The sequence below is a fragment of the Eschrichtius robustus genome, chromosome 20 (genome assembly GCF_028021215.1).
Source record: "Eschrichtius robustus isolate mEscRob2 chromosome 20, mEscRob2.pri, whole genome shotgun sequence".
NCBI lineage: Eukaryota > Metazoa > Chordata > Mammalia > Artiodactyla > Eschrichtiidae > Eschrichtius > Eschrichtius robustus.
In genome coordinates, this window is record NC_090843.1 from 22,913,350 (window position 1) to 22,939,495 (window position 26,146).

The following is a 26,146-nucleotide window of genomic DNA, read 5'->3' on the forward strand; positions in this document are numbered from 1 at the left end:
GGAGGGGCCCCAGGGCGCTGACCCCCTCTCCCCATGCACCCACCACTTTGAGGCCGGCCTTGCCAGTCAAGAGCATTCACTCAGCCTCTTTCCTGAGAGCCGCTGGGTGCCTGGGGGCACTGGGCGCAGAGGTCTGTCTCCTCTCTGGTGTCTGCCCACCTGTGTACCCTTGGGTTGGCCAAAGCGCCAGGGGTAAATCCAACCCAAGCCCCACCAAGGGTGGGGGTCTGAAGGAGACAGGGCAAGATGCTGAGAAATTGGGGAGGGGTCCTGGGGAGGTGCTACAGCCTGGAGCAGGGAAAGGGCTCACTGGGTCACAGCTGCTTCATATCGGGGTTCCAGATAAACATAGTACCCTGTTAAAATTGCTGTATTGTTAATTAATTAAACAGGTGTAATCAGCAAAAAAAAAAATATATATATATATATATATATATCCCCTGCATTAGCAGGCGGATTCTTAACCACTGCGTCACCAGGGAAGTCACTGGGTGCAGTTAGTCCCTGTGGAAATTCCTGTCTGTCGAGGATCTTTCACTACTTTGGGGGAGAGACTCCAGCACTGGTAAAGAGAGCTAATCATTGGTGCTGGGAAGCAGGGGGACCTCAGGGTCTGCTGGGTGGGGCAGCCTGGGAGTAGTTAAGGCAGTTCTGGGAAAGATATGATGAGGGATGTGGATAGGGGTGGGGGTGACAAACAGGCATCCAGGTCAGAATGGAAGGTAGGGGTAGATTCAGATGGATGGAAAGTGAGGGGGTGGGGATTGGGATCTTTTCATCTGAGTGAGTTTCTTAAGGGCCAGAGCTGGGTAGTAAGGCAGAGGGGGTGGGAAGGTAAGTGAGGAAGCCCTTGTCCCCTCCCACATATCTATGCCCCACCTTCTGGGGTGGAAGGATGCTACCAGACTTACCCCTTCACCAAGTGAGGCTGCTGCTGGACCACGCAGCTGCAGGCTGCAGCCCCTTTCCTCCCCTCCTTCTCTTTAAGCCCCTTCTCGCTGTACTCCCACAGGATCCCCTTGGTCCACGGCTGGGTGTGGAAGCAAGGTCCTGCCCGTGTGGGCCCCAGCTTCCAGGTACTCAGATGGCCCTGCAAGGATCCTCTGGGCCAGGGAGGCCTGGGTACCAACCCCATTCCCAAACACAGGGCTCTGGGGGAGATTGGTCTCACCATCCCCCCTTTCCAACCCCTTCTACTCCAAGCAGATGCCTCACCTCCTGGGCCCTCCTCATCAGCTCTCAGTCCCGTTCTCTCTCTTTGTGGCTTGGGCCATGTTTGAGGATGAGGAAGAACCCCTGCTGGACCACCACCAGAAGCCTCCCCATCTACCCCTGCTCTCCCACCCCAGGCCCTCCCTGGAGCTGCATCAGGCCCCACGCAGAGCCAGAGCCCCTTCCCAGCCTGCAAGCTGGGTGCCTGCTCCCTCACATTCCCTCCTTCCCTCCCTCCCTCCCTCTCCCTGGGCTCTGAGCTGTGGAGAAGAATGATTTCCTGTAATTGGCCAGCAGACTTGTTCTATCGACATGCTGGTTAGCTGGAAATTGTATTGGAATCTGAGCGATGGGGAGGGGAGGGTGGGGAGCAAAGGGAGGAGGCTCTTTGGGCCCCAGCTGGGTGCAGCCTCAGCTCTGCGGGTGGGACAGAGGAGCCACCAGCCACATCTCCCCTTCCCGGGGAAGGAGCAAGAGAGCAGCCCACAGAGTCTCAGCATCTACTGCACTTTGCTCCTTTTCATCTGCTATCTCTGGGGTCTCCCCGGCCCACCCCATGTGGCCTCGAGGCCTCGGGTCATCACTGCCACCCTACTCCCTCTCCTGCTCCTGCGACTGGTTCCTCCCAACCTGGAGTGCCTTTTGTGACAGCAGCCCTGGCTGTACCTCTCCCATCCAATTTCTAGCCATGGTGGCCTGTTATGTAGTGTCCCAAACCTTCCCCTGCCCCTCCCTTCACCCTCCCAAGGACAAAGAGAGACTGAACATCTGAAGAAGAGTTGACAATAACTCCTAGCTAAAGACCCGAGGCGTCATTAATGGGGACAGTGCAGGTAGTGGGAGGGGCATTGTACTGGGAGTCCAGAGCGTGGGATTATGCCTATTGGTTACTTGGGCCCCCGTGGCTCAACCTCTGAGCCCCCTGCACTCCTTCTCAGAGTTGGGGGACTTCAAGGAGATATCTGCGGGATGTGCTTTGGAATCTGTAAGGCTCTGCTAAGTACCCTATGGCCAGCCTGGGCCTAGGGATGGGGATAGTTTTAGGGGCCCGCCTGTCCCCTTCATCCCCCCACCGCCGGGAGGCCGGTGCGCCTGCAGCCCTCGCTGGCGTCTTTACTGCTCCACACCGGGGCGGTGAGGCCCAAAGTGGGTGAACGGAGGGCAGGGCCCGAGCGCGCGGCTGGAGGGTGGGAGGCCTGGGGAGCGTGCCGGTCGCCCTCGCACGGGGTGGAATGGGGACACATCCGTCCGCCCCGCGGCGCCAGGGGCGCGGGGTGCCCGCAGCTCCAGCGAAGAGGACACAGCGAGCCGCACGGCTTGTTAATTAGCGCCCGGGCCGGGGCCGAGCGCCCGCGCCTCCGCCGCTGGCGGGGGGTCTGACGCCGCCGCGGCACCGTAGGAGAGGCGGGAACGCCACCGGGAGAAAGTTAGTAACCGCTCGGCGAGAGCCTGCCGCCGAGGCCCGACCCCAACCCGGGCGGATGCTGCCACCTGCCGGCCGGAGGGAAGATCGCCCGCCCGGGCGCGGGGCCGGGGCTCCCGCGGACCTGACTCCTGCTGTATCCAAGGGGCTCCCGAGCGACCTAGACACGAAGCGACGCCCCAGGGGAAGTAGGATTCTTGTAAGACCATCTTGGGCCACCAAGCCTGGGAAAGGGAGGCCGTGGGGAGGGAGGCAAGAGGAGGTGAGTGGGAGCTGTAGCAGGACCAGGGCCAAGGGGAGGACGGGATGGCATTTTCTCCACACCTTAACAGGCTGGCCATCCTCTGACATTCTGGCATCAAACTCAGTAGACTAGGTCAGGGAGGAAAATAACTCTGGAACTTTATGGTTTGCAAAGGGTTTTCGCTGTTCTCTGACATAAGCATCATGAAGTCAAGAGGTCATGTAAGTAGGAGACGAAGCCCAGTGGACCAGAGTGATGCCAAGTCTGTCCCTTCCAGGCAGGCCCAGGGACACAGCGGGCAGAGTTCTGAAGCCTGGCTCTGACCCGAATCAGATCATCCCTCTGGGCCTGGAATCAGAATAATCAATGCCATGTTACCTCCGGGTGTCATACATCCAGCAGCGTCCGGCATGTCACGCCTTCACAAGGAGCCATCTTCTCAATGACTAGGGTAATGGGGCACTGGGAGGAGTCCATACCTTTCCTCCCTTACCCGCTCTTGCCAGGTCTCAAACCGGGGAAGCGGCTGCCCTCTGCCATTCTCATCCTGCCCTGGCCCTCACCCCACAGCCTGCCACCACCTTACCAGCCTTTGCCCCTCGCGGGTTTGCAGTGAGTTAATGAGCTGGTCTCTGAAGTATGAGCAGCTCTGGGAAAGGGGGCACTAAGTATGGCCACCACAGCAGTCGCATTTGTCACACTCATTTCTGGTCTTAATAGGCTGCTGGCCGCAGGATCAACACATCAGCAGGTCTGCCAGCTCTGGCAAGCGGAAGCTGATGTCTACATTGGTCTAATTGGGTTGGGGAAGGAAGATGGAGTACGTGGGTGAGGCTGCCCCAGCACCTCCACCCACCTCTCACACAGGTACGTCTGGACCTGGCTGGAATCCTCCTGGGGCCCCAGAAGTCAGAAGGCAACTGTACCTTCTGGGGCCAGGGAAGTGAGGAGCACAGGTCTTAGTGTGGGAGGAGGCCAAGTTTAACCCCAATGGTATCAGCCAAGTCTGGGAACCTCGGTCAGTCGGTGATGCTGGGGGAACAATGGCAGCACAGGGCATTTCAGATCCACACACTTTATTCAGCACCAATGGCGAGTCAGGCTCTGCACCAGGAACAGAGATGAATAAGACACAGTTCCTGCCCTCAAAGGGCTTACAGTCTAGTAGGAGAGACTAACCAGTTTTTGGCTGATTATTATACTGTGGATTCAGGTAAAATGCGGGGCGGGGGGTATCCCAGAGCCTGGTATCCCAGGCTGGGTAACCCAGCCTGGGGCTTCAGATGGTGCCTGAGCTGGAAGGTAGCCAGTCGTAGGGAAAAAAAAAAGGTTTTCCAGATTGGGGAGGTGAAGGCAAAGAGGCCAGAAACAGCCTGGTGCACCGCGTGCAGACTAGCAAGAGCTCAGGGAGTTAGAGTGGTAGGAGGAGGCGGGGAGCAGGGTGCGGGGAGTGCTAGGGAAATGCCATGGTGGGACAGTGGGTCATCCCAGAAGAGGCCTGGCCTCTGCCCCGCTACAGCATCACCCACAAGGGAATTGTTACTGCCTCCTGGCCAAGGGCTTCAATCTACAGGGGAATCCTGCTTGAAGGCAGTCCTTGGTCCAAACTGATTTCCCATGGTCCATGCAGGGGGTTTTGGCCGTGACGGGGCACGTGCTAGGAGAGGGTTCAAGCCCAGGGACCCCCCCAGCTTTAAACACTGGTGACGGCCACTGAAAGTGCTCCTCACCCCTGCCCACAAGAAAGTTACAAGAGTCTACCATTGTTGCTTCCACACCCCGTGATGGACACTGTTCCAGAGGGAGGGGTGTTGGGGGAGGTGGGAAGGAGCATCTGCTGACAGAGGGCTGTTTCTCTGCCTTGGACAGGATGTGCTCCAAGGAAGGGTCGGCCCAGTGCAGGGCTCCAGCCCAGATCCAGAGTGTGTGTGTTGAGGGGTTGGGAGGAAACCGGATGCATTATTACCTGGTTTCAGCCTCTGAGGACATGGAGACCCAGGAATTCCTGCCTTGCAGGGTCCGCTAGGGGGAAGACAGGAGGTAGTGGGTGAGCAGGTAGAGGAGACTGGCGATGCCGGCCAGCCCCGTGAGGACCCCGAGCCGCAGTGGCAGGTACTCCAGGGAGCGCTCCAGCTCGGCGTGCAGGAGGACCACCTGGCGTTTGGTGACGCTCCACTCGCCTGAGTTGTCTAGAACGTGGCGGGCCATGCGGGCCTTGTCCTTCAGGGGCAGCTGGGCCTTGATCCGGGCCTCTGCATCGTCGCGGTTCAGGTTGTTCCGCTGCATCAGCCGGGCCAGCTGCGTGTCTCGGTCACTAGGAACCGGGCAGAAGGGCTGCTCAGACATCGCAGGTCCCAGCCTCCCTCCCAGTGGCGCGTTACAGGGGTGGACAGCCCTGGAAGCTCATGGGCTCCCCCCACCACACCCCACTCTTTGTGAGCACCCTAGGAGCACTATGGGCTACCTGAGCCCCTTAGTATAAATGGGGAGGGAAAAGGGGGCAGCTGCTGTTTTCTGCCACCTGGGGTCTCTCTGCTTTGCCACCAGGCCTGAGACTCTCCAGTTTTAAGATGGGAGGATTTGATCACCTGGAATCAGCTACATCCTGCATCCCTGGATGGATGAGCTTTACTGAAAGGCCTGTGTCTGCAAGCTAAACACTTCCTGCAGCTCCCCTGGGGGCCTGGGCCTGCGGCATCAAAAACAGCTTCCCGGTCCACCACAAAGAGCCCTCTCCTTGTCTCCCCACACCTAGTCCTGCACATTCAGAGCAAAAGGACTGTGCTGAGATGGTGGCCACTGGGCTTGATGCCACTGATGAAGCGAGATGCGCAGAGCCCAAGGTGCTTCTAAGAGGAGTGAGGACTTGAGAACTGGATCCCCTCGGTCGTTGGGACAGGACTGACCACTGCACAGTAAGCCAAGCAACACCCAGCCTCCCAACTCCACAGGAAATACAAAGAATGCCTCTCTCGTGCACTCTGATATTACCACCTGGGGCCTTCCTGGGCAAACTCCCTGTCCTGCTTTTGGCTACACAGGAACTGCCCAGCTGCCCTCTGGAACGGGGTCATCTCTATGACTGCCTAAGCCCCTCAATAGGAACAAGGTGGGAAAGGGCTGCAGCAGCTGTTTTCTGCCATCTGGGGTCCCTCTGCTTTGCCACTAGGCCTGAATTTTCCCAGTTATAAGATGGGAGGATTTGATGACTACAGTTTAGTCCCCTCCTACTTGTGGCCTAGACCCAAGGGCCTCCTGGGATGTGAAGACAGACTTTCCAAGGACAGACATAACTGAACACTAGCCAATCCCAACGCCATTCAGAACTGAACGTGGCAGGAAGTCATTTCTGGCTGACTGATCAGGGGAGACCTTGTAGAAGGACGGCATTTGCACTAGCCTTGGAAAGTAGGTAGGACTTCTGATTTCCTTTGTTAGGGGGACAGCATACTGTCAAGGTCATGGGGCCAATCCCTGCCTGGCTGAGAACAAGGACTATATCCAACCCTCGTCAGGGACACTGCAGGTCTGTGGCTGGGAAAGTCTGGGTGACAGAATGGAGATGGCTTGGGGCCACCAGTGAGCGCACACCCTTCAGACGGTGAGGCCGAGACTGGGGGCCTCCTGGGATGTGAAGGCAGAACTCTCTGACAGCCCTTCCTGGAGCTCAGGGATAGTCCCAGATGGTTTAAAGACTGACGTTGTTTGTGGTAAGGGAACTTTTGCCCAAACATTTATCCCACAATTGGCAAGCTCCTCGAAAAAGTGAATAATCACATTTTGGTATAATCACACTTTGGTAAACCCCCATATTATTTCAAATGCACCAGGGGTAGTTTGCCAGTTAAAGGAGTCCACGAGGGGGTCCTTATTTTTGTAAAGCGTGGATCCCTTTTATGAAAAGCAAATAATCACTCATTCATCTCTTGGGCATCTCTCAAGAGCCATACAACCACACGTGGTGAAAGTGGGGCATGTATGGCACCCGAGACCCTGGGAAAGGCTGCTCTGGCTGGTGAGTGGGGCTGGAGGATCTCCTGGGGAGCAGGCAGAATCTACAAAGCCGCAATTATCTGCCAGGAGCCACAGCTATCTCTGCTCTTAGCAAAAGGAAAGCATAGGAAGAGGAAGGTGGCAGGGAAAGCGTGGAGTCACCTGGTGACTGCAGACGCAACCAGCCCGTCTTGTTTACTCACCTACTAATAAGACATTTTTTTTGAATCCCTTGGTACAAAGTTTCAATTGTATTAAAATTCCAAGGCAAAGAGAATTCTGTCCTCCTGGAGTTGGCTTGGCCTCAGTTGATAGTCTTTCACAAACAGAGAACAAAGAACCCAGAGAGGATGCAGGATTACAGGGGGAGACACGGGCCAGTGGGGGAGCAAAGAGGATGCCTGAGTCCCTGCGCCAGGCTCAGCAGACTCAGGCTGCCTTTAAATGCCAACCCACAGCAGGGCGCTGGGGTAGAGGGCAGGGTGCTGCCTAGGGCACCGAGCACTCCAGGCCCCGCCTCCCGTGTGCTAGGAGACCCCCTCGCCATTAGTCTCTTGAGAGCCACCCTGTGCCCAAAGTACCTGCAGAGCCAAGTGCCCACCTCTGTGTCTGTTGTACTTATGGGTGGCATCCAGGAAGTTTCTGGAAGGCAGAGACACCCTGAAGCCTCATCTGCACTCTCACTCCGCTGGGACCATGACTCATTTTCTCTGACAGTTTGATCCTCCTCTGTTTGCCAAACCTGGATTCTGGTTTGCTTCATGTCCTGGGGGACATGAACAAAGCTCCTTCCTTAGCTGGGTTCTGACAGCTCCCTCTCCGCAACATTCTGTTCATAGATTTTGCCGATGGGTGACCCTGGACAAATTCTGTAACTCCCCGCCTTGAGTTTTCTATAACTCAGAAATATCAACTCCTGTCCTGACTACCTTATGTTGAGAGGTAAACTGAGGGAAGTAATAAATGTTTGGAAAGTTGAGAAGTGCTGCAGGAGGGAAAAGGGAACCAATGAATAAGAACATGGTCGCCCAGGGCAGGGCCCGGCATCTGGGCTGAAGTGCCTCCAATAGCCAGCAGGGGGAGCCCTTCCCAAGCACTAGAGAGACCTGGGGGCCATCACTCCCCCACATCTACTCCCAGGCACATCTGGGTCAGGCACAGAGGTCAGTTTCTATAGGCTCTGGGCCCTGCTCCCCAAAACCTCTGGGCCTCCTGGCCACCCTGTAGGGAAAGGGCAAAATGCAGGGGGCCATTTTGCAGGTACACGCCTTACCCCAGGGGTCCTCCTTTCCAGCCTCGGTCAGGCCAGGCCGCACACTCACCAGTATACCACCACTGTGTGCTTCATGTACTTGAGCAGTTTCTTGGTCTCAAACAGCAGGGGGATATCCAGAATCACGTAGCGGTATCCTGGGGGGAGGCCAGGAAACCCACAAATTCAATTCTGCAAGCACACACAGGACTATGTGCTCAGTGTGGGAACAGAGTCAAAGCCACTGTCCCCTACCATCAGGAGCTCCCCGGCAGAGGGGGAGACCTTCCAAGGAGAGGCATAACCTGAATGCTAGCCAGTTCCAATGCCATTCAGAACACAATGCTGCAGAAAGTCATTTTGGGGTGGATGATCCAAGAAGACCTTACAGAAGGGATGGCATCTGTATTGGCCTTGAAAAGTGGGTAGGACTTCTGATACTTGAAAATGAGCAGGTGGAAGTGAGGGTTCCAGGAATGGGAACAGCTCTGGCGGAAGTGGAGGCCTCGAGCAGAGTGAGGCGAAGCTGACAAGGTGGTCGGGGCAGTCACAAAGGGTTGAGTTCACTTGATCTTGAACCCAAAGAGTTGTTATTTCCGAACAGGGAGGTGACACAGCCAGAGCTGTAGGAGACTGGAGAGAGTTTCCGGGAACAAGTGGGCCTGTTCTGCCCTACTTCACCCACCTTTCCTCAAAAAAAGAGAAAAAAAATGATAGGTTCTCCACCAGGAGCCAGGTCCTGCATGGCGCTCTCTGCCGACTCTCCACGAGAAACTCCTATGGGGCAGCGGCCACAGCAGCCCCAGAAGGAAAGAGGCTGCTTCTCGGCGTCAGAGGCCGCCTCCAGCCAGAGGTTACAGGTACGATTCTGGAGGGGTGGGGTGGTTATGACTCATACTACAGAACTAACTCCGTGGGGTAAAAGGCGCTGACTAGCCCTCCCACTGCAAGCCAAGGCCGGCCAAGGGGGTGCACCCTCACCCACTGTGCGCGGGCATGTCCCTGGGCCACTCACCCAGGAGCACCTGGGGCTCCTAGTTCTCTTTAGGCCAGTGACCGCTGTGTAAGTGTGGAAAAGCTGGCAGGGGTCCCGGAGCAGTGAGAAGCGGGGGGTCATGAGATGGGCTCAAATGACATGCCTTGGTTTGTTGCCACCACTGTCTCCCTTTGGGCCCCTTACCAAACCTCACCTGTGTAATGAGTGAACAGATGGCCCGCTTCACAGGAAGATGGTAAGGATTACATGAGCAAACGCCTGTAAACCTCTCAGCAGCCCCTCACCCAGACCCTCACTCACTGCTCCACAGATGATGGCTGTTATTACTACAGCTCCCTGGAGGAAGGAGGCTGGCAGTGCTGGCTCCCCCACTCCTGTCCAGCCCAGAACAGGGGCCGAGACCAGATCCTCCCTGGGCCTCTTACCTCCCTTTTCTGCTCCACTCCCGTCCCTTCCTCTCCCTGCACTGTCCTTTCTCCTCGGCCCCTCTCGGGAGCTCGCAGACAGTTCTATGGTTCGCTGGCAAAGGGCTATTCAGCTGTCACATCCCTCCTGCTTGATAAGCTCTGCAAACCATCCTGACTCTATTAAGACATCCGTCTCCTATGCGGAGACCTCCCAACAGCTGGTGATCTTATCTGACGTTTGATTATACCAACTCTGACAGCTGTATTTGTTATACTCATCAGGGGAAAACTGGGACTGTGGAAGCCACAGCTGTCGTCCCCATTTTTCACCTTATCGAGCTGAAAAGAGCTTTCTGGCTTTTATTTAAGTGGTGGTGGCTGGGGAGAGGGGAAGTTGGGTGGATGACACAGCGGGAGAACTTTGGAGCGGGTGACATTATCTGATGCTTAATTTCAGAAGGGGAGAGCCACTGCTGCCTCAAAGCCCTGCAGATAGATGTACTCGCACCTGGCCTGGGAGCGAACGCGAAAGGGCAGGAATGAAAGGCAGAAGGCCTCGCTCCTGGCGGGGGGTGGGCAGTGACGGGAGGGGTCTTGGCACAGATACAAGAGGCAGGACAAAGGCAGCAAGAGTCCAGAGACTGCCCTTGAGGGAGGAGGGAGGGAGGCCTGTGGCAAGGTACTGAGACGGGAAGCAAAAGCCAGTCCAGCAGGGAGGATGCTGGGAGCCAGCTCCTGCCTGGCCAGAGCTGGGGGGCTGGGAAGGGAGGGTCAACATCAAGGATGTCTGTCAAGTCATCCCTTTCCTTCTGGAGGGAGGTACTGGCCAGAGGGGGACAGGAGTGGGGAGAGGGTCCCCACTCTGTACATGAGAACTTGACGCATGTGAGAATTTGGCCATGATCACAGTGCAAAAGCCCGAAGAAAAGCAAGAAGCCTCCCCCATACCCTCCAGGAAGCAAAGTCTCAGCCTCGTGACTGACAGGAGACAATCAGCCAGGCCTTCAATCCAGAGCCTGGGCTGGAGGCTCCGTGGCCCAGCGGCTGACAGGCCGCTCTGTAGGGGCCCTGGGCCAGCCTCTCGCCTGATCCCAAACCACTGCTCTCAGCTCTCCCCCTTCTCCTGGGGACTGACCCCATCCTGGACAGTAAAGATCAGGTCACCGCTGCCCAACGCCATCCTGAAGAACCGTGCTTGGACTGCGGCGTACGGCTTGGGAAAGGCTGCCACAGACCCCTGCTTTTCAAACGCTCTCCCCTTCCTTCAGTCCTGCCACATCACTTGGCCGTCCCTGCGCAGGCCAGGCTAGCTCTCTCCACTGAGGCCCAGCCCGGAAGGATTATCCTCCACTTAGAACCCACCCCCACTGGCCCTGGCCATCCCAGAGCCTCCCCACCTTACACTCTGCAAACTTACTTTCCCAGGCGCTCAACCAGCACCAAATCTGACTCTGACTGTGGTTTACGTTTTTGTGGTGTTTGACAGTCACGGCGTAGACTCTTAGTCTCCCTAAGAGCTTGCCCAGGTTGGCATTATTAGCCTCACTATGCAGAGGAGGAAACAGGCGGAGGGGTGGGCGCACTCAACAGTCACACTGCTGGAAACCGTGAGGGCCAGGACTTAAACTCAGGTCTTATGACTCCACTATTCGCCAGCTGTTATTACTCCCACCCCTACTAGAAAAATCAGCTTCCTGGGGTTCATGGCTCAAAAGCCTCAAGTGTCTCTTCTCATTAAACTGTCAGCCCCCTTAAGAGTTGAGGGACATCACTTCTCTCTGGGGCTGGTACGGGGCTGCACGGAGGATGCCAATGAGCAGAGTGAACTCAACAGCCTGGATGATAATCGGCTCCTCCCCCCCCCGCCCCCCACCCCCCTGCCAACCTTTCTGCAGAGGAGAAGGGCCTGGGCCCCGAGGGGAGCCTGCTCTGCCCCACCCCGTCCCAGGCCCCAGGTCTTACCCCGGAGGAAGAACTTGAAGGTCTCCTTCATCATTTCCTTGCAGATCTCGGGGTGGGTGATGGAGTTGAGCAGGTGCCGCCGGTCGGGCTGGTTAAAGATCAGGTCCCCCAGGACCTTTCGATCAATGTCGCCATTCTCCAGCAAGACCTCAGTGCCGAAGGCCTCCACGATACGCCGGTGGGCGGGGTATCCTGGCTGGACGACTGTGGCATGAAGAGGAGCCTGGGTCACTCTCTAGAGCCTCCAGCCCAGCCAGGGGACTCTGAGTGACCAGAGACAAAATGATGGGGGAACCCAGGGGTGCTTCTTTCAGTTGCAGCAAAAACAAGATGAGAGGAGGGAAAGCAGGGAGGAGAGCAGAGTGCACAGAATCCCTGGTGTTGGTCATGGGGTGAGGAGAGCTGATCCTCCCTCATGGAGGGAAGAGTGGGGGTGGGGCAGTAGGGGGCAGGAGCAGGAGACCAGGGCTGATGGGAAGGCCCTCCCCTCCTCTGAGGGCTTGAAGGGACTTATAAAAAGGTGAGGCCTCATGGAAGGAAGGGAGCCCAGGGGATCTGCTGTGTACAACCCGCCCCCCAACTCACCATGCCGGGCAATGACGTCCACATCAATCACCGCACAACCTAGCTGCTGGAACACCTGGATCACCGAGCTCTTGCCTGAGGCAATGCCCCCTGTCAGGCCCACCAGGAACATCTTCCTAGGAAAGAGGGAGGTCAGTGAGAATAGGAACCAGGAGCCAGAGGTCACCGGAGGCCAAGCTCCCCGGTTGCGATGGTCCCACACAGGAACAGCGGAAGGACCTGCCTGTGGGACAGAGCAGGCCTGGTCAGTGTGGAGCCAAATGGCTGGGGGAGAGCAAGGCAAAGGCAGGGGAGGGAGACACAGCCTGGCCAGGCAGAGCCAAGGCCTGAGCTTGGGAGGCTCAGGGTCCACCCGAGACAGAAAACTCTTTCAGGAAAGGCCTCCGATATTCTTTCAAAGACACTCATGAAGAAGGCAAACTAACACTGTATAAATTTAGCCATCAAAATGCTGAGTAGGCAGAGCAAGGTCGAGTGCTATTAAGCAAAGAGAGCTTTCTGGAGGCTGCCGTACCCCACTGCAGGCAAGCTCCCCATAGGAAAGGGACACCTGTCCCTCCGGGGTGAACCCAAGGCACTCTCCAGATGCCCCCAGCTGCCGCTTTCTAGTCTGGGACACTGAGGCTCACAGGGAGGAAATGGCCTGCCTGCCATACCCTAGCACCGGCACAGGGCTGGCCTGGGTGACTGGTGTAGACTGAGAGGAATAATCCCTCCTTCTCATCTAAGAAGCGGCCCAGGTGGGGAGCTCAGTGAGAGGCAGTGGCTGAGTGGCCACTAAGCCTGAGGTTTAGAGAAGTGTGGATTGTGCCAAGAAGGAACGAGGGAAGGAAGACAGGCTTGGTGGGGAGGTAGCCTTCAGCCTGGCGTGGTGATCTGCGGTTCTCAGACTGAGCAGTTGAAATACAGCACAGAGGCTAGGAGCACGGACCCCTTCAAATCCAGTTGCTCCACTTACATGCTGTGCAACCCGGAGTAAGTCACTTGCCTCTCTCAATCTCAGTTTTTTCGTCCATAAAATGGTGGTAAAATGCAGATGACAGAACCTGCCTCCTAAGGCTGTTGTGCAGACTGACTGAGAAAACACATCTACAGCCCTTGGTGCACTGCCACTGACGTGGTAAATATCCAGGAAAGGAGGTGAGGGTGCTGGTGCAGGACGGATGCTGTGAGTCAGTCATACTGCAAGGCACGGAAAGAAAAAAAGACTTTCATGAAGTCAGGTCCCCATTCCTGCAGCCTCAGACGATCTCACAGTAGATTTTAAGCCGTGTTGCATTTTCAGTAAACATGGTTACCATGTCCTGGACTCTGTTCTCAAACTGGGAGAAATTAAATCAAAGGCCAGGACTCTCCCATCCTTCCTTCAGCATCAAAGGAAAGATTTCCAGGACCCTGAAATCTGTCCTAGGACTTTTTTTTTTTTGGTTAAACAGCAGATTTACTGTCCTAATTACATTTTGCTTGAGCTTATACTGAAATGAGTCTGCTTCCCCTGAGGACACACCAAACGACACGGGGAGGCAGCCGCTCGGGTGTGGGCTGAGTGGGTGGGTGGCTTGGGGCAGCGGGGGACCAACCTAGACATTTAAATCTGCCCAGGCTCATTCTCACCCAGGGAAGCCGGGGCAGAGAGAGGAAAATATCCACCAGAGTCATCATCCAGATGGAGAGATCTAACTAAATTATTAAACCGTTTACAAGGCATTTCTCTTCAATCTCTCTGAGACTAGAGTTGCCCCCAGGTAGGTCTCCCTCCAGCTTACAAAAGAGGAGTTAAGGATAGGGTTCACTTGCGGAAAACAAACAAACAAAAATTTCATCCACACAGCTGAAGCTTTTGAAAATTTTTTTAATTAAAAAATTAAAAAAAAATTTTTTTTGGCTGTGCTGCACGACTTGTGGGATCTTAGTTCCCTGACCAGGGATTGAACCTAGGCCTTCAGCAGTGAGATCGTGGAGTCTTATCCGCTGGACCACCAGGGAATTCCTTACTTGCTTACTTGCTTACTTGCTTACTTGCTTACTTACTTACTTATTTATTTATTTATTTATTTATTTTTGGTGAAGCTTTGAAATGGGATATCCAGCACCAGCGTTTTAAATCCAAACCCTGTCCTATTGTCCCTAAAGCACTGGGTCCTCTTCTGCGGAAGACCCATCTTGAGAACAGGCCGCAGCTGAGGAAAGGGGTAAGGGCTGGTTCTCCACAAGGCCCTGACCCCTCATCGATGAAAGCAAGCCACTGTCACCTGGTTACCCAGGTTTGCCGAGTTGGGTAAGGGGGCCTGTAAGACCATGTGGCTGAGCAGACCTCACCTCCTTCCTGTACACAGGACCAGGACCCGCCTCGAGACCTACTGAATCAGATCTTGGTGGGGGGGTGGAGGCACCCAGGCAGTTCTGCTGTGCCACAGGGCTTGGGATGGACTCTTTGTTTACGATGGTAAAGACTGAGGATCAGAGAAGAAGGGACTTGCCCAGGACCACAACTAAAAGCAGAGCGTGGATAGAATTCAGGGCTCCTAACTCCAAGTCTAGACCCCTGCCTTAATGTACCCCAGGAATGGAAAATAAATTTATTTAGATTAAGACAAAATAAAGATGGCGCATCCGTCTGTAGGCAAATCAATTTGGGGCCAAAGAAAAATTATTTCTTGATGATCACACTGGTGTTTTCCCTCTGCAGAATAGGGGGCCAGGTCCTACGGACAACAACCAGGGCACAGAGATAAATTCCAGGCTCAATTCTGCCCCAGCCTCCTTGGGTAACCCAATGAAGAGCTTCCCTTCTTGGGGCCTTGGATGACCATCTGTAGAAACAGACTAACAGCTGCTTGGCCTCTGCCAGGAAGGCCAAGGGGATGGAGGAGCACATGCCCGGGGAAGCTGTGGGCCTCTGGCTTAAAGGGGCTGGACAAATAACAGCTGTTCCCATTTGACAAGCCACTCCATAGCTCACTCCTTCATGAACCGCTGAATGAGCTCCTCTGGGCTTTGCAGCAACCAAAGGAAAACACAGGTCTTGCCCCGCAGGAAAACTTGGAGAGACAGACAGTAACAAATGGAACCAGCGAAGAACAGAGCACTGACAGGTGAACGAGAGCGGTCACGTGGTACTCACCCTGGGCCTGGGGAGGGTGGGGGATGGGTCTGCCCAAGAGCCGCACTGACCAAGAGCCCACTGTCCCCTTAAGGCTCGGCAAGGAGGTAACGAAGGTTTAGGTTCCCAGCTGCCTCGAAGTCAGGCACCCAGACCCATGCAGACCTGTCCCGTAGCTCCTCTGCAGGCACCTACCAGAAAAGTGACCACCTTTGATAGCCTCTTCTTGATCTGGCTCAAAAATCATCAAAAAGCTCACGATATGTGTGGCGGTGCTGAGTGGGGGAGGGTATCAAGAGTGATGGGGGTCATTGTTTTAAACGAGGGACCAAAGCAGTCACTCTGAGCGAGGACCTGAAAGCAGCGAGGAAGCAAGCCGCCTCTCTGGGTGCAGCCTCGTCCACCCCCCAAACCCAAATCAGGCCTCTGACATCTCTCACCACTTCATTTCCTCTCCTTCCCTTGTGCCCACTGTGCTTTGTACTTTTGTTTGTGTGACTACGTGTTAGATAAAATAAGCTCCACAAGGTCACGAGCTGTGTCCAGTTTGGACCCTTTTGTCTCTAGCGTCTAGCCCAGTGTCCAGTGCCTGTCAGTCACTCACCAGGTGAGTGATATTGGTCACGTTATTTAAGCTTTCTTTGACTTAGTTTCTTCATCTGTAAAATGGAGCTAAGGACACCTACTCTGGGTTGCCATGAAGAGTAAATGTGTTAATACATGCAAAGCGCTTAGAACAGTACTTAGCACACAAGGAACCCTCAACCAATGTTCCCTTCTTGTTCTGACAGTGTTTGATAACTATGCGTAGAATGAGTGAATGAATGACTCCAGAAGCAGGAAAGGGAATGGGAGGTACTTGGGGGTCAGTGGCAAAGGGGAGGCTCCCAGCCTGCTCCTCTTTCCATGAGAACATGCTGCTCACTGCCAGTAAACCCCTCCAGGAGAAGAGTGCAAACAAACAAAACACCCAATGGGTTCAAGTGGAATAAGGAACTGAGGGACTTCCCTGGTGCTCCAGTGATTAAGAATCCGCCTTCCAGTGCAGGGGATGTGGGTTCGATCCCTGGTCGGGGAACTAAGATCCCACATGGCACACCACAACTAGAGAGAAGCCTGCGTGCTGCAACTAAGACCCGACGCAGCCAAAAGTAAATAAATAAATAAATATTTAAAAATAAATAAATAAAAAATGTGTTTAAAAAAAAAAAAAGAATAAGGAACTGATATGTGAATGGACACTCTTTCTTTCCTCCCTCGGGAGAGCTCAGGACTTGGGTTGGAAGCGAGTTCTCTTGTTTTGCATCTCCCAATCAACAGCCCCACACCGGCCTGCCCAGCCAGGGCCCGCTCCCTCATTAACTTCCAGCCTCTTTCCTCTTCCTTCTGCAGCCTCTCAGGATTGCACCCTGGGCATGTCTGACCAGCCACACGCTTCTCCTTTGAATTGCTTTCCAAAGGGGATGCATCCACATTGCTCCAATGATCAATATAATCATTCATGAAAACGAGTTGTTCCCTGCCTTGGGACCCAATTATTTTCTTGTGGAAGCAGTGGTTGCAAAAATATATTGTTTTCCAGTTAACTAATAAGTGCTATTTTTATCTACAGTTTCCTGGCTCCTGATCTTTCATTATTGGTGAGAGGCTGCTGTGCAAACCTGGGTCCAAGTTCTCGTCTCTTCGTCTGCTGGGCCTATTAAGTCACCACCTCCTCCTCCAGGCTGCCAATGACCTGGAGGGAGCCCCCAGAGCAGGTGCTGGCGGTCAGCCTCCCTCTCCCTCGGCCCTCACCAACACCAAGGGAAGGGAGGGAGGGCGGGAGCAGGTCTTTCTTCTAGAGCCCTCTCCAGGCACACACCATCACTCCAGGGAGCTTTCATGGGTGGAAAGGGAGGTCATTTGGACTGGACTACAACACTGGCGTTGATGCAGAAAAAAGGATCACGGGGAATGCCAAATCTCAGGGGCTGTGAAGTCACAGGGGCCTGGGCTGGGATCGCAGCCACGTGGCCTCGGGCAATTTACTTCAGCGCTGTGGGCTTCTATTTCCCTGCATATAAAATGGGATCAATAATGACTACTCACGGGGGTTTCGTCAGGACCGAATGCGGTACCATATGCCCCCATCACCTCATCTTCCCCAACTCAACGTGTGACACGTCGGTGACTGCGGTCTACTCCCTTTCCCTGAAGGGCACCTCCGTCCTTTCAGTTGCTCAGGCCAAAACCCTCGGCATCCTCCTGGCTCCTCTCTCACAATCTTCATCCAACTCACCCGCGCCCCCTGCCAGCTCTACCTTCAAGCTTCACCACCTAGCCGGACACGCCCGGGTCCCCCCCCCCCCCGCCCACTGTCTCGCTCTTGGATTACTGCAGCAGCCTCTGAGTGATCTGCTGCCACCTTTGCTCCCCGACAGTCTGTGCGTCAACAGCAGCTAGTGTGGTCGGATAGTGTCACCTCTCTGCCAAAACCCTCCACGGTCCCGTCTCACTTCGAGTTCAAGTCCAGTCCTTAGAGTCCCGCAGGGGCCTCCGGACAGACACAGCTCCATTCTCTCCAGGCACCCACCGCTCTCCCCCTCGACTGAGACCCTCCAGCCACCCTGGCTGCCTTGCTGCTCCTTGACCGTGCTGAGCACTCCCACCTCGGGCCTGGGGACACGCTATTCCCTCCACACACAAGGCCCTTTCCCCTGAGGGTGAGGGTCGCATGGCTCACCCCCTTCTCTGCCCAATTGTCACCCTATCAGAGACTGCCCTGAATATGTAAAATAGCATCCCTGTTTCCCTCGTGTTTCACTTTTCTTCACTGCCCTTATCACCCCTCAAATATTATGTCTATGTGATTATTTACTGTAATCTCCCTCTCTCCCTAGAATCTGAGCACTATTGAATTCAAGGTGCTTAAAACAGGGCCCGATGAGTAGAAGGGCCTCAAACAATATCTGTTGAATACTGTACATAAAGCACACAGCAAAATGTCCAGCTCATGGGTAAGCAGGAACTCAACATTAACTATTTTAAAATAAGAACATATCTGTTCCAGAAAACGTACTGTGACAATCACAAAACCTCTTCCACATCACTTCCCACCCCCACATTCCTGGGCTGAGATATCTTGGGCTCACAAATGAGGAAACCGAGGCAAGGAGTGCCTAGGAAGCTGAGTTTCCCAGCAGGCAGGAACTGGAGTGTAAGAGCTGCCATCCACCATCTGAGCTGCTCCCTATGTGCCTGGACGTCGTGGATCCCATCTGATCAGCACAATGACCCAAAGAAGTCAGTTCTTATTTATTCCCGTTCTAAAGGTGAGGAAATGGAAGGTAAAAGAAATTAGGTATTTGCCCACCGTAGTTCCAAGTGATCTTCATACTGGGGGAGGCACGAAGATTTTCCAAGAGACACAAAAACATGGTTTAAGAGGAATAAATTTCAACTCAGTTTGCCAAGTGTCTCCCTATGAGAACAGATCAGCCTTGGAACATGCTGCAGGCTGTCTTTTCCCAGGTTCCCAGAAAGGTGTAACTACCCACCCATGCCAAATTTTACTAAGGTGCATTGTTCCACGGTGCAAAATACCCCTGGCACCCCAAAGGGGCAATTCAAAATATAAGTATTCATGCCGAGAATGTGATTGCTTATAGTGACCATGTAACAAATCCTCCTGCTGAGTCCGGTGCTTTCTAAACCTTTGCCTTCAGTAAAGTTAAAGGAGGACCTAAAAGAACTGTCAGCTGACAGGTCATTAGTAATTGAGATCACGGTGATTTTTTGGCCCATAACTCAAAAGATGTTCAAAGAGTTGAGTATTATTGCCACAACGAAATGTCTTCAAGTCCTCTGTATTTATTTACAAGAACCAACTTTTTCAATGCTTACTGGCATGAGAAAAAAAAAAGCTCTGCTCTTTCTAGCAAATATACATGGATACATATATGAATTTTTTTTTTTAAAGTTCCATTTGGCTTATTACGAGAAGCATTTTAAATAAAACTTATGTTTAACAATGATCAAAACTAGTTATTGTGGTCAATTGGGTATTTTACAATTTTTGAACTCAATCCAAAAGAAAATGTTTAATATTATGACAACACAATTTTCAAAACTGTTTTAATTTTTGTATGTATTTTTGTTGCAGAGAAGTAGGACAACAAACCAAAGACTTCGAGCATAAAATCGATTTTACTAGAAAAAATTTCTGTGGAGGAAATAAAGTGGAAGTACGAGCTCAAGGACGAAAAAGGAACAACGTAAAATTTCAACTGTTAAATAAAAACTGGTGGACTTCCCTGGTGGCGCAGTGGTTAAGAATCTGCCTGACAATGCAAGGGACACAGGTTCAAGCCCTGGCCTGGGAAGACACCACATGCCGCGGAGCAGCTAAGCCCCGTGTGCCACAACTACTGAGCCTGCGAGCCACAACTACTGAAGCCTGCGAGCCACAACTACTGAAGACTGCGCGCCTAGAGCCCATGCTCCACAACAAGAGAAGCCACGACAATGAGAAACCCACGCACCGCAACAAAGAGTAGCCCCGGCTCACCACAACTAGAGAAAGCCCGCGCACAGCAACAAAGACCTAACACAGCCAAAAATAAGTAAATACATAAATAAAAGAATCCGCCTGCCCATGCAGGGGACACGGGTTCAAGCCCTGGTCCCTGGTCCAGGAAGATCCCACATGCCGCGGAGCAACTAAGCCCGTGCGCCACAACTACTGAGCCCGAGCGCCACAACTACTGAGGCTGAGCTCTAGAGCCCGCGAGCCACAACTACTGAAGGGCGCGCACCACAATGAGAAGCCCGCGCACTGCAATGAAGAGTAGCCCCCGCTCGCCACAACTAGAGAAAGCCCCCCGCGCAGCAACGAAGACCCAACGCAGCCAAAAGTAAATAAATAAATAAATAAATTTATGTTTAAAAAAAAACCTATATATAAAAAAAACTGGTTCATGTATTCTTTTCAAAGAATGAGGGAAATCAAATCACTATGGTATTTAGATTCCACTGCAGATTTAAGTGCCTGATGTAACAGTTTTATTTTTTAAATGTCAATATTTACAATTAACCAGAAATCATATCCTTTGAAACTTTCAGAGGAAAATTTTTGCAATCTAAAAATGGGAGAGTGGGTAGTTTTCAAAACAAAGCTAAGCTCACTGCTACTGCTGGCCTGCCTTCAGCACTAAAGGCACAGGTACTGAGGTTCTGAACCCTTTAACCAGATTACCCAGGAGGGCACATTCAGACCTTGCTCGAAAGACAGAAGAGGATCTGGTGGGAATTTAGGGCTCTAAGGAAGAACCGCCCCAACTGGCCTGTCCACTTTCTATCATCAGCCAGATCTCTAGCATTTCATCGTGTCCCCAGGCCTGTCTGCACCCTGCCAAATCCATCTCATTTATTTAGGCAAAATCTGCACAGCTGGCCCCCAAAGAAACCATATGCAAAGGCTTCCATTTCCTCAACTTTAAAACTAGGACTTAACGTCAAAGTTCATTCGGGTGACAATTTCCCCATAACTGGGGGAGAAACATCTTTGAAAACTTCGTCAACAAACTCAGCTCCAGAGGCGCCAACGCCTCCGTTTGGGAAGCTGGGAGGCGGAGAAAAGCAGGGGGTCGGGCTGCCCTCTTCATCAGTGCATGAGTGGGAACTCCATGCCTCCAATTTTTCATATGAGCAAACAGAGTCGGAAAGGTACCCAAGATCACACAACTAGAAGTGGCAGAGGCTGGATTCAAAAATCAAACTTATATCTGACCACAAAGGTCTGAAGTGCAGTAGCTCTGGACTGAACCAGAGTTTGAATTCAATTTCCACCGCCTTCTAGTTGTAAACCTTTCTCGGTTTCCACAGCTGTAAAACAGGGAAAACATCACCTTACTTAGTAGGGTTACTGTCAAGGCAATGAGCCATGGAGGTAAAATAGTATGTGCTCAATAAACTGTAACCAAGGCTTGAAAGAAAGGCGCGTACTGTACGCTACACCACGCAGCACGACTGGTGCGCCCAGAGCCCGGCACCGGGACACAATACCTCCGGGGTGGACCCAGCTCTCCAGGCGGGGTGGCCTGGGCGCCCAAGAGAGCAATGCAACCCCGGGAGCCGCCGCCCGGCCCGGCCCGCCCCTCCCCCGGGCCCGGCAGCTCCCATTTGCCCGTGCGGCGCGCTACGTACCCGGGGCCCCTGACCCGGCCTAGGCCGCCGCGGCTCGCCCCGTCTCAGAGGCGCTCACTGGGTGACTCCCGGAGGGCAGGCGAGGCCTCAGGAGCGCGCGCACGCGGACCGGACGTCCGGCCAGCGGAAGGGGGCGGGACCGGGGAGAGGGGGCGGGACCGGGGAGGAGGGTGCGGGGGAGAGGAGAACCGGGAAAGCGCGCAGCCCTAGGGCGTTGGGCCGCTGGGGACCGCAGGGTTACTCCTCCCTCGGAGCCAAAGCCTTTCCAAGCTGGGGGAGAAAATCCGGCGAGTCCTAGCTTCGAATTCAGGACTGACCATCGCTAGCTGTGCAGCCTCTAAGCACATTCTACCTGCCAGGTCTTAAGAGCACTCTGTAGGCATTAATTATCTCATTGAATCCTCACAGTCCTTGAGGTATACACCGTCATCCCCGTTTTACACAAAAGGAAACTGACATTTAAAGGTTAATCCGTTTGCCCTCTCTTAAAATGTACGTCGGCCGCAGAGCTCATTCTGTCCATACAAGGCTAGTAAATCACTTTAGCCTCTCACTCTCTCTCCTCTATCAAAGTGCAAATAATCGCTACTGTGCTGCTTGTTGAAAGAACTGGAAATACATAAAAGCATCTAATGGTGCCTCACATATAGTAGGTGGTCCTTAATTAACTCCTACCCTGCCTCCTTTCCCTCTCCCTTAACTGTACTTCTGCTTTCCGCTTCCTTTAAGGTAGGAATCTTGTCTATCTTCCCCACTAGTATCCTCAGTGCCTAGAACAGTGCCCAGCATAGCACGGATCCAATACACTGAAGGATAAAGTAATCCAACATCTTTCTCTGATCACTCCAGTCCCTGAAACCTTTCTCCTTGATATCAACAGCACTGGCTGACACCACCCAATAAATAGGATTGCATCTCCTGAGCAAAGGGACCATTTGGTCCAAACACCTGTCTAGATCATCTCTGCTACCTCTACTTGCACACGTCCAGTGTCAGCAAACTCACTGTCTTTCGAGACACATTCATGCTATCTTTGAAGTCCAGTCCTGGCAGTTAGAAAGTTTTTCCTTAGGTAATAACTCTCCTAATTCTAATCCATAGAGTCATACTAAAACAATTCTAATTCCTATTCCATAGCACCAGATCTAATGGCCCAGTTCCCTTCCTAGACCAAACAACTTTCAGATAACCTCGATTTGTGGTTCTCCACCTTTTCCCTACTCCTGACACATCAGAGGGGTACTCAGACTCCCATCAGTAACCATGGCTGGCCATGGCAGTGATAGGAATAGGAAGATGCCTGCCCCTCCCCCAAGGTATAAAGCTCTTCCTGGGGCATATTGTTAGGAAACCCCTGCAAGATGATCCTGCTTTTCCCGGATTCTGCCTTACAGTATTGTGAGCTACTGATGTACAAGTGGGGGCTCTGTTTTCTAAGTAGGCATCCTTGTGGTCCAATCTGCCAACAGCAGATGCATCTCTGCTCTGGGATGATCCGGGAAGAAAGGCTGAAGGGCTGCTGCAGAGGCTTCAACCCAGGAACCTCCTCTGAACTGAAGCTCCACCTTTGCAGTTTTGAGGTGTTGCCATCAAGGGCTTTTTTGGCTCAAACACATAACCTCTGTTATTCGGGATGGCAATAATAAACTTTGAGCTGGCTCCGGCTGCTTACACAATCTCACTTCATCCTGACAATGACCTGCATCTCAGTCACCCCTGTGTCCTTAGCATCTAGCGTGATGGCTGGACTACAGAGTTGCATCAAGTTGTGTTTGGTGAACAACCTTCTGAGTCCAATAGAGATGACTCCTTTGACTCCTGGGTCTTTGACTCGCTTCTTAAAATTAAACTTACTTTCCATATGTTTATTTTAAATAAATATTAATATGCAATTAAATTTATACCATCCCTCACAAATATCATTAATATTTATCCTTTATTAAACAGCTTAAGAAAACTTTTCCAGCTGGGAGATAAAGTCCAAACTCTGAAGATAAGCCTGAAACTCAAGGCCTTCTGTAACCTAGCCCCTGATCACCTCTCCAGACTTGTCTCACCATATGTTCCCCCCTGGAAAAGGCAAAGGAGGAAGGCAATTTAGTTACTACACCAGACTTTGTGTTAAAACACCAGGTTCAAGTCCAAACTCATCCTAAGTAGCAGTGAAACTTTGGACAAATCATGGCACTTCTTGTTTTCTGACTGTAAAACAGGAATAAAACCAGCCCTGCTGGGGCTTCCCTGGTGGCACAGTGGTTAAGAATCCACCTGCCAATGCAGGGGACACGGGTTTGAGCCCTGGTCTGGGAAGATCCCACATGCCGCGGAGCACCGAAGCCCGTGCGCCACAACTACTGAGTCTGCGCTCTACAGCCCGCAAGCCACAACTACTGAAGCCTGCAAGCCACAACTACTGAAGCCTGCGCGCCTAGAGTCTGTGCTCTGCAGCAAGAGGAGCCACTGCAATGAGAAGCCCGTGCACCACAACCAAGAGTAGCTTCTCCTCCCCACAATTAGAGAAAGCCCGTGCGCAGCAATGAAGACCCAACACAGCCAAAAATAAAATAAAATAAATTTATTTAAAAAAAAAAACCAGCCCTGCTCACTGCACAGGGTCAAACAAGACAATTGATGGTAGGGATCAAACGAGATAGTGTGTGAGTGCATTTTGTGGCAATTTTATGCACAAGTGGTCACTATACCGTGTGTTCCTGCCTCTGCCCCTCGTTTGTAACGTTTCTGCACGCTGAAGGCCTTATCACTTTGTTCTCACTATTCGTTCATTTACTCACTCATAAATGTAATCCAACAAACATTAATTGAGGGCCTACTGTGTGCTGGCCCAAGGGATACAGAGGTGAGGAAAATCCAGCCTGTTCTCTGTCTTCATAGAACACAGGGTCTTGTGGGGGAAAATGGTTGCAAATTGAATAACCACACAAATAAAAGTAAAACTGCAGCTATGACTCCAGCTCAGGAGCGGGGCCACAGGGCCCCCAGAAACGATAATGATAATGCTTTCCTGCTTTCTCCAGGAAGCTCTTTCTAACAATGCTGCCCCAGAGATCTGCACCCCCTGCCCCACCCCTAACTTCAGTTAACTTATCTATCCAGCTCATTTAATCACACCCAGTCAGGCCTTGTTATTTTGTTTTCAAGTGCATCTGGTTTTCCCGATTTCTTTCTTTCTTTCCTTTTTTGGCTGCGAGCTTTCTCTAGTTGTGGCTAGCGGGAGCTACTCTTCGTTGTGGTGCGCGGGCTTCTCATTGCAGTGGCTTCTCTTGCTGTGGAGCACGGGCTCCAGGCGTGCGGGCTTCAGTAGTTGCGGTGCGTGGGCTTAGTAGTTGTGGCTCGCAGGCTCAGTAGTTGTGGCACACAGGCTTAGTTGCTCCACAGGCATGTGGGATCTTCCTGGACCAGGGATCGAACCCGTGTCCCCTGCATTGGCAGGCGGATTCTTAACCACTGCCCCACCAGGGAAGTCCCTTCCCGATTTCACTGTAAGTGCCTTCTGGGCAGGGAATGCCTGGCACACTCTTTCTTAAATCCCACAGCACCAGGCAGAAGGCTGCACCCACTGTTCTCCAGGCTGGTGTGTCAGGGACTGTCACAGGGAGGAAGGATACCCTTCCTGAAAGTGAGCTCCAAGGGAGACAGGAAGCTGCCAGAGACCATCTCTCCATTCCTTACTTCCCAACTGAGCCCACCAGTCCTGTTCTTCAGAGGAGAAAAACTCTCTTCCTTACAACAGCCAGGCCTCTGCCCAGCATGAACTTTATCCAACAAAAATTTCATCATCTCTCTCCCCAGCTAAAAATCCTTCAGTGGCTCCCGAGTCTTCAGAATAAAGCCCTAACTCCTCAGCATGGCATCTGCATCCCTTCATGGTCTGACTCCTGGCTGCCTCTCTAGTCTCAACTTCCAAAATACTCCTCATACTCTAAGCCGGTCACATCATTCTCGTTGTGGTAACTACAAAGCACCCAACTCCCAGAAAGCTGGACTTTCATACCTTCTGCCTAGAATGTCCACCCAGTTTGTCTGCTTCTGCTACCAAAACTCAGCTCAGCCATCTTTTCCTCCAGGACCCCTTTCCCCAGGTTAAGGGTTCCTCCTCTAGTCTGCTGCTGCATCCTGTAGCCCCTGCTGTCTTCTGCACTGTGTTCTGTCAGTCCGTACACCTAACAACTCACTTGTGGAGTGAACCAAGGGTGGGGACGGTGTTGTTCCATCCCTAATTGTCTAGCTCCTGCCATAGAGCCTAACATGTCATGAGTGCTCCAGGGCAATGGCTGAATAAATCATGAAGGCAACCTGGCTCACGCTCTGATATGCTGGGAGCACAGCAAGGGCCTGATCTGTGAGGGATATCATGAGAAAGTTTTTCTTTGATCACCAGTAGTATTGCTGGCTTTCTGGGAGGGGAAATAACTTACTGGGTATTGACTGTCCCAGACACTTTACTAAATGTTCTGTGTACGTTGCCTCATTTCACAGATGAGGACACTGAGGCTCAGAGAGGTTAAGTGACTTGCCTAAGGTGACATGTGAAGTCAGAGGCAGAGCCAGGACTTAGAACCCAGGAAGTCAGACTCTGGAACTTACCGTCTTAACCAGTATATTCTACTGTCTCCAGTAACAACCAGGAAGGGATCATGGAGGTAGGTACACTAGCAGTGAATTCCAGAATCTGCAGACGTTTACAGACACGTCCCTCACCCACTCTCTGGGGCCTGCTGTACCTCACTACCCTTGTATAATGCTCCTACCAGAATGGGTGGGTAG

The 26,146-nt window shown here is 52.8% G+C and overlaps 1 protein-coding gene across 3 annotated transcripts; it reads right to left on the reverse strand.

Moving 5' to 3' along the window:
* Window positions 1–3,938: 3,938 nt before the first annotated feature.
* DCAKD (dephospho-CoA kinase domain containing) lies at window positions 3,939–21,473 on the reverse strand. Of its 3 annotated transcripts, XM_068531264.1 has the most exons (6): window positions 21,362–21,473; window positions 15,200–15,369; window positions 12,076–12,191; window positions 11,491–11,694; window positions 8,195–8,282; window positions 3,939–5,193 (listed from the first exon to the last, which is right to left on the reverse strand). In XM_068531264.1, the coding sequence occupies exons 3-6, from the start codon at window positions 12,185–12,187 to the stop codon at window positions 4,902–4,904; spliced, it is 696 nt and encodes a 231-aa protein (XP_068387365.1). In that variant the 5' UTR covers window positions 12,188–12,191; window positions 15,200–15,369; window positions 21,362–21,473; the 3' UTR covers window positions 3,939–4,901. The 3 variants fall into 3 exon arrangements, with proteins under 3 accessions (XP_068387365.1, XP_068387364.1, XP_068387363.1); XM_068531263.1 differs by lacking the exon at window positions 15,200–15,369 and having other exon boundaries at window positions 12,076–12,187; XM_068531262.1 differs by lacking the exon at window positions 15,200–15,369.
* Window positions 21,474–26,146: the final 4,673 nt, after the last annotated feature.

What these genes read in the sequence shown, in the direction of transcription:
- DCAKD (XM_068531263.1), bottom strand. Translation starts at nt 12,187, where the DNA reads ATGTTCCTGGTGGGCCTGACAGGGGGCATTGCCTCAGGCAAGAGCTCG. An exon ending in GGACGTCATTGCCCGGCATG is followed by an intron (nt 11,695 to 12,075) that starts GTGAGTTGGGGG and finishes TTCATGCCACAG; the next exon opens with TCGTCCAGCCAGGATACCCC. An exon ending in CTTCAAGTTCTTCCTCCGGG is followed by an intron (nt 8,283 to 11,490) that starts GTAAGACCTGGG and finishes GCCTCCCCCCAG; the next exon opens with GATACCGCTACGTGATTCTG.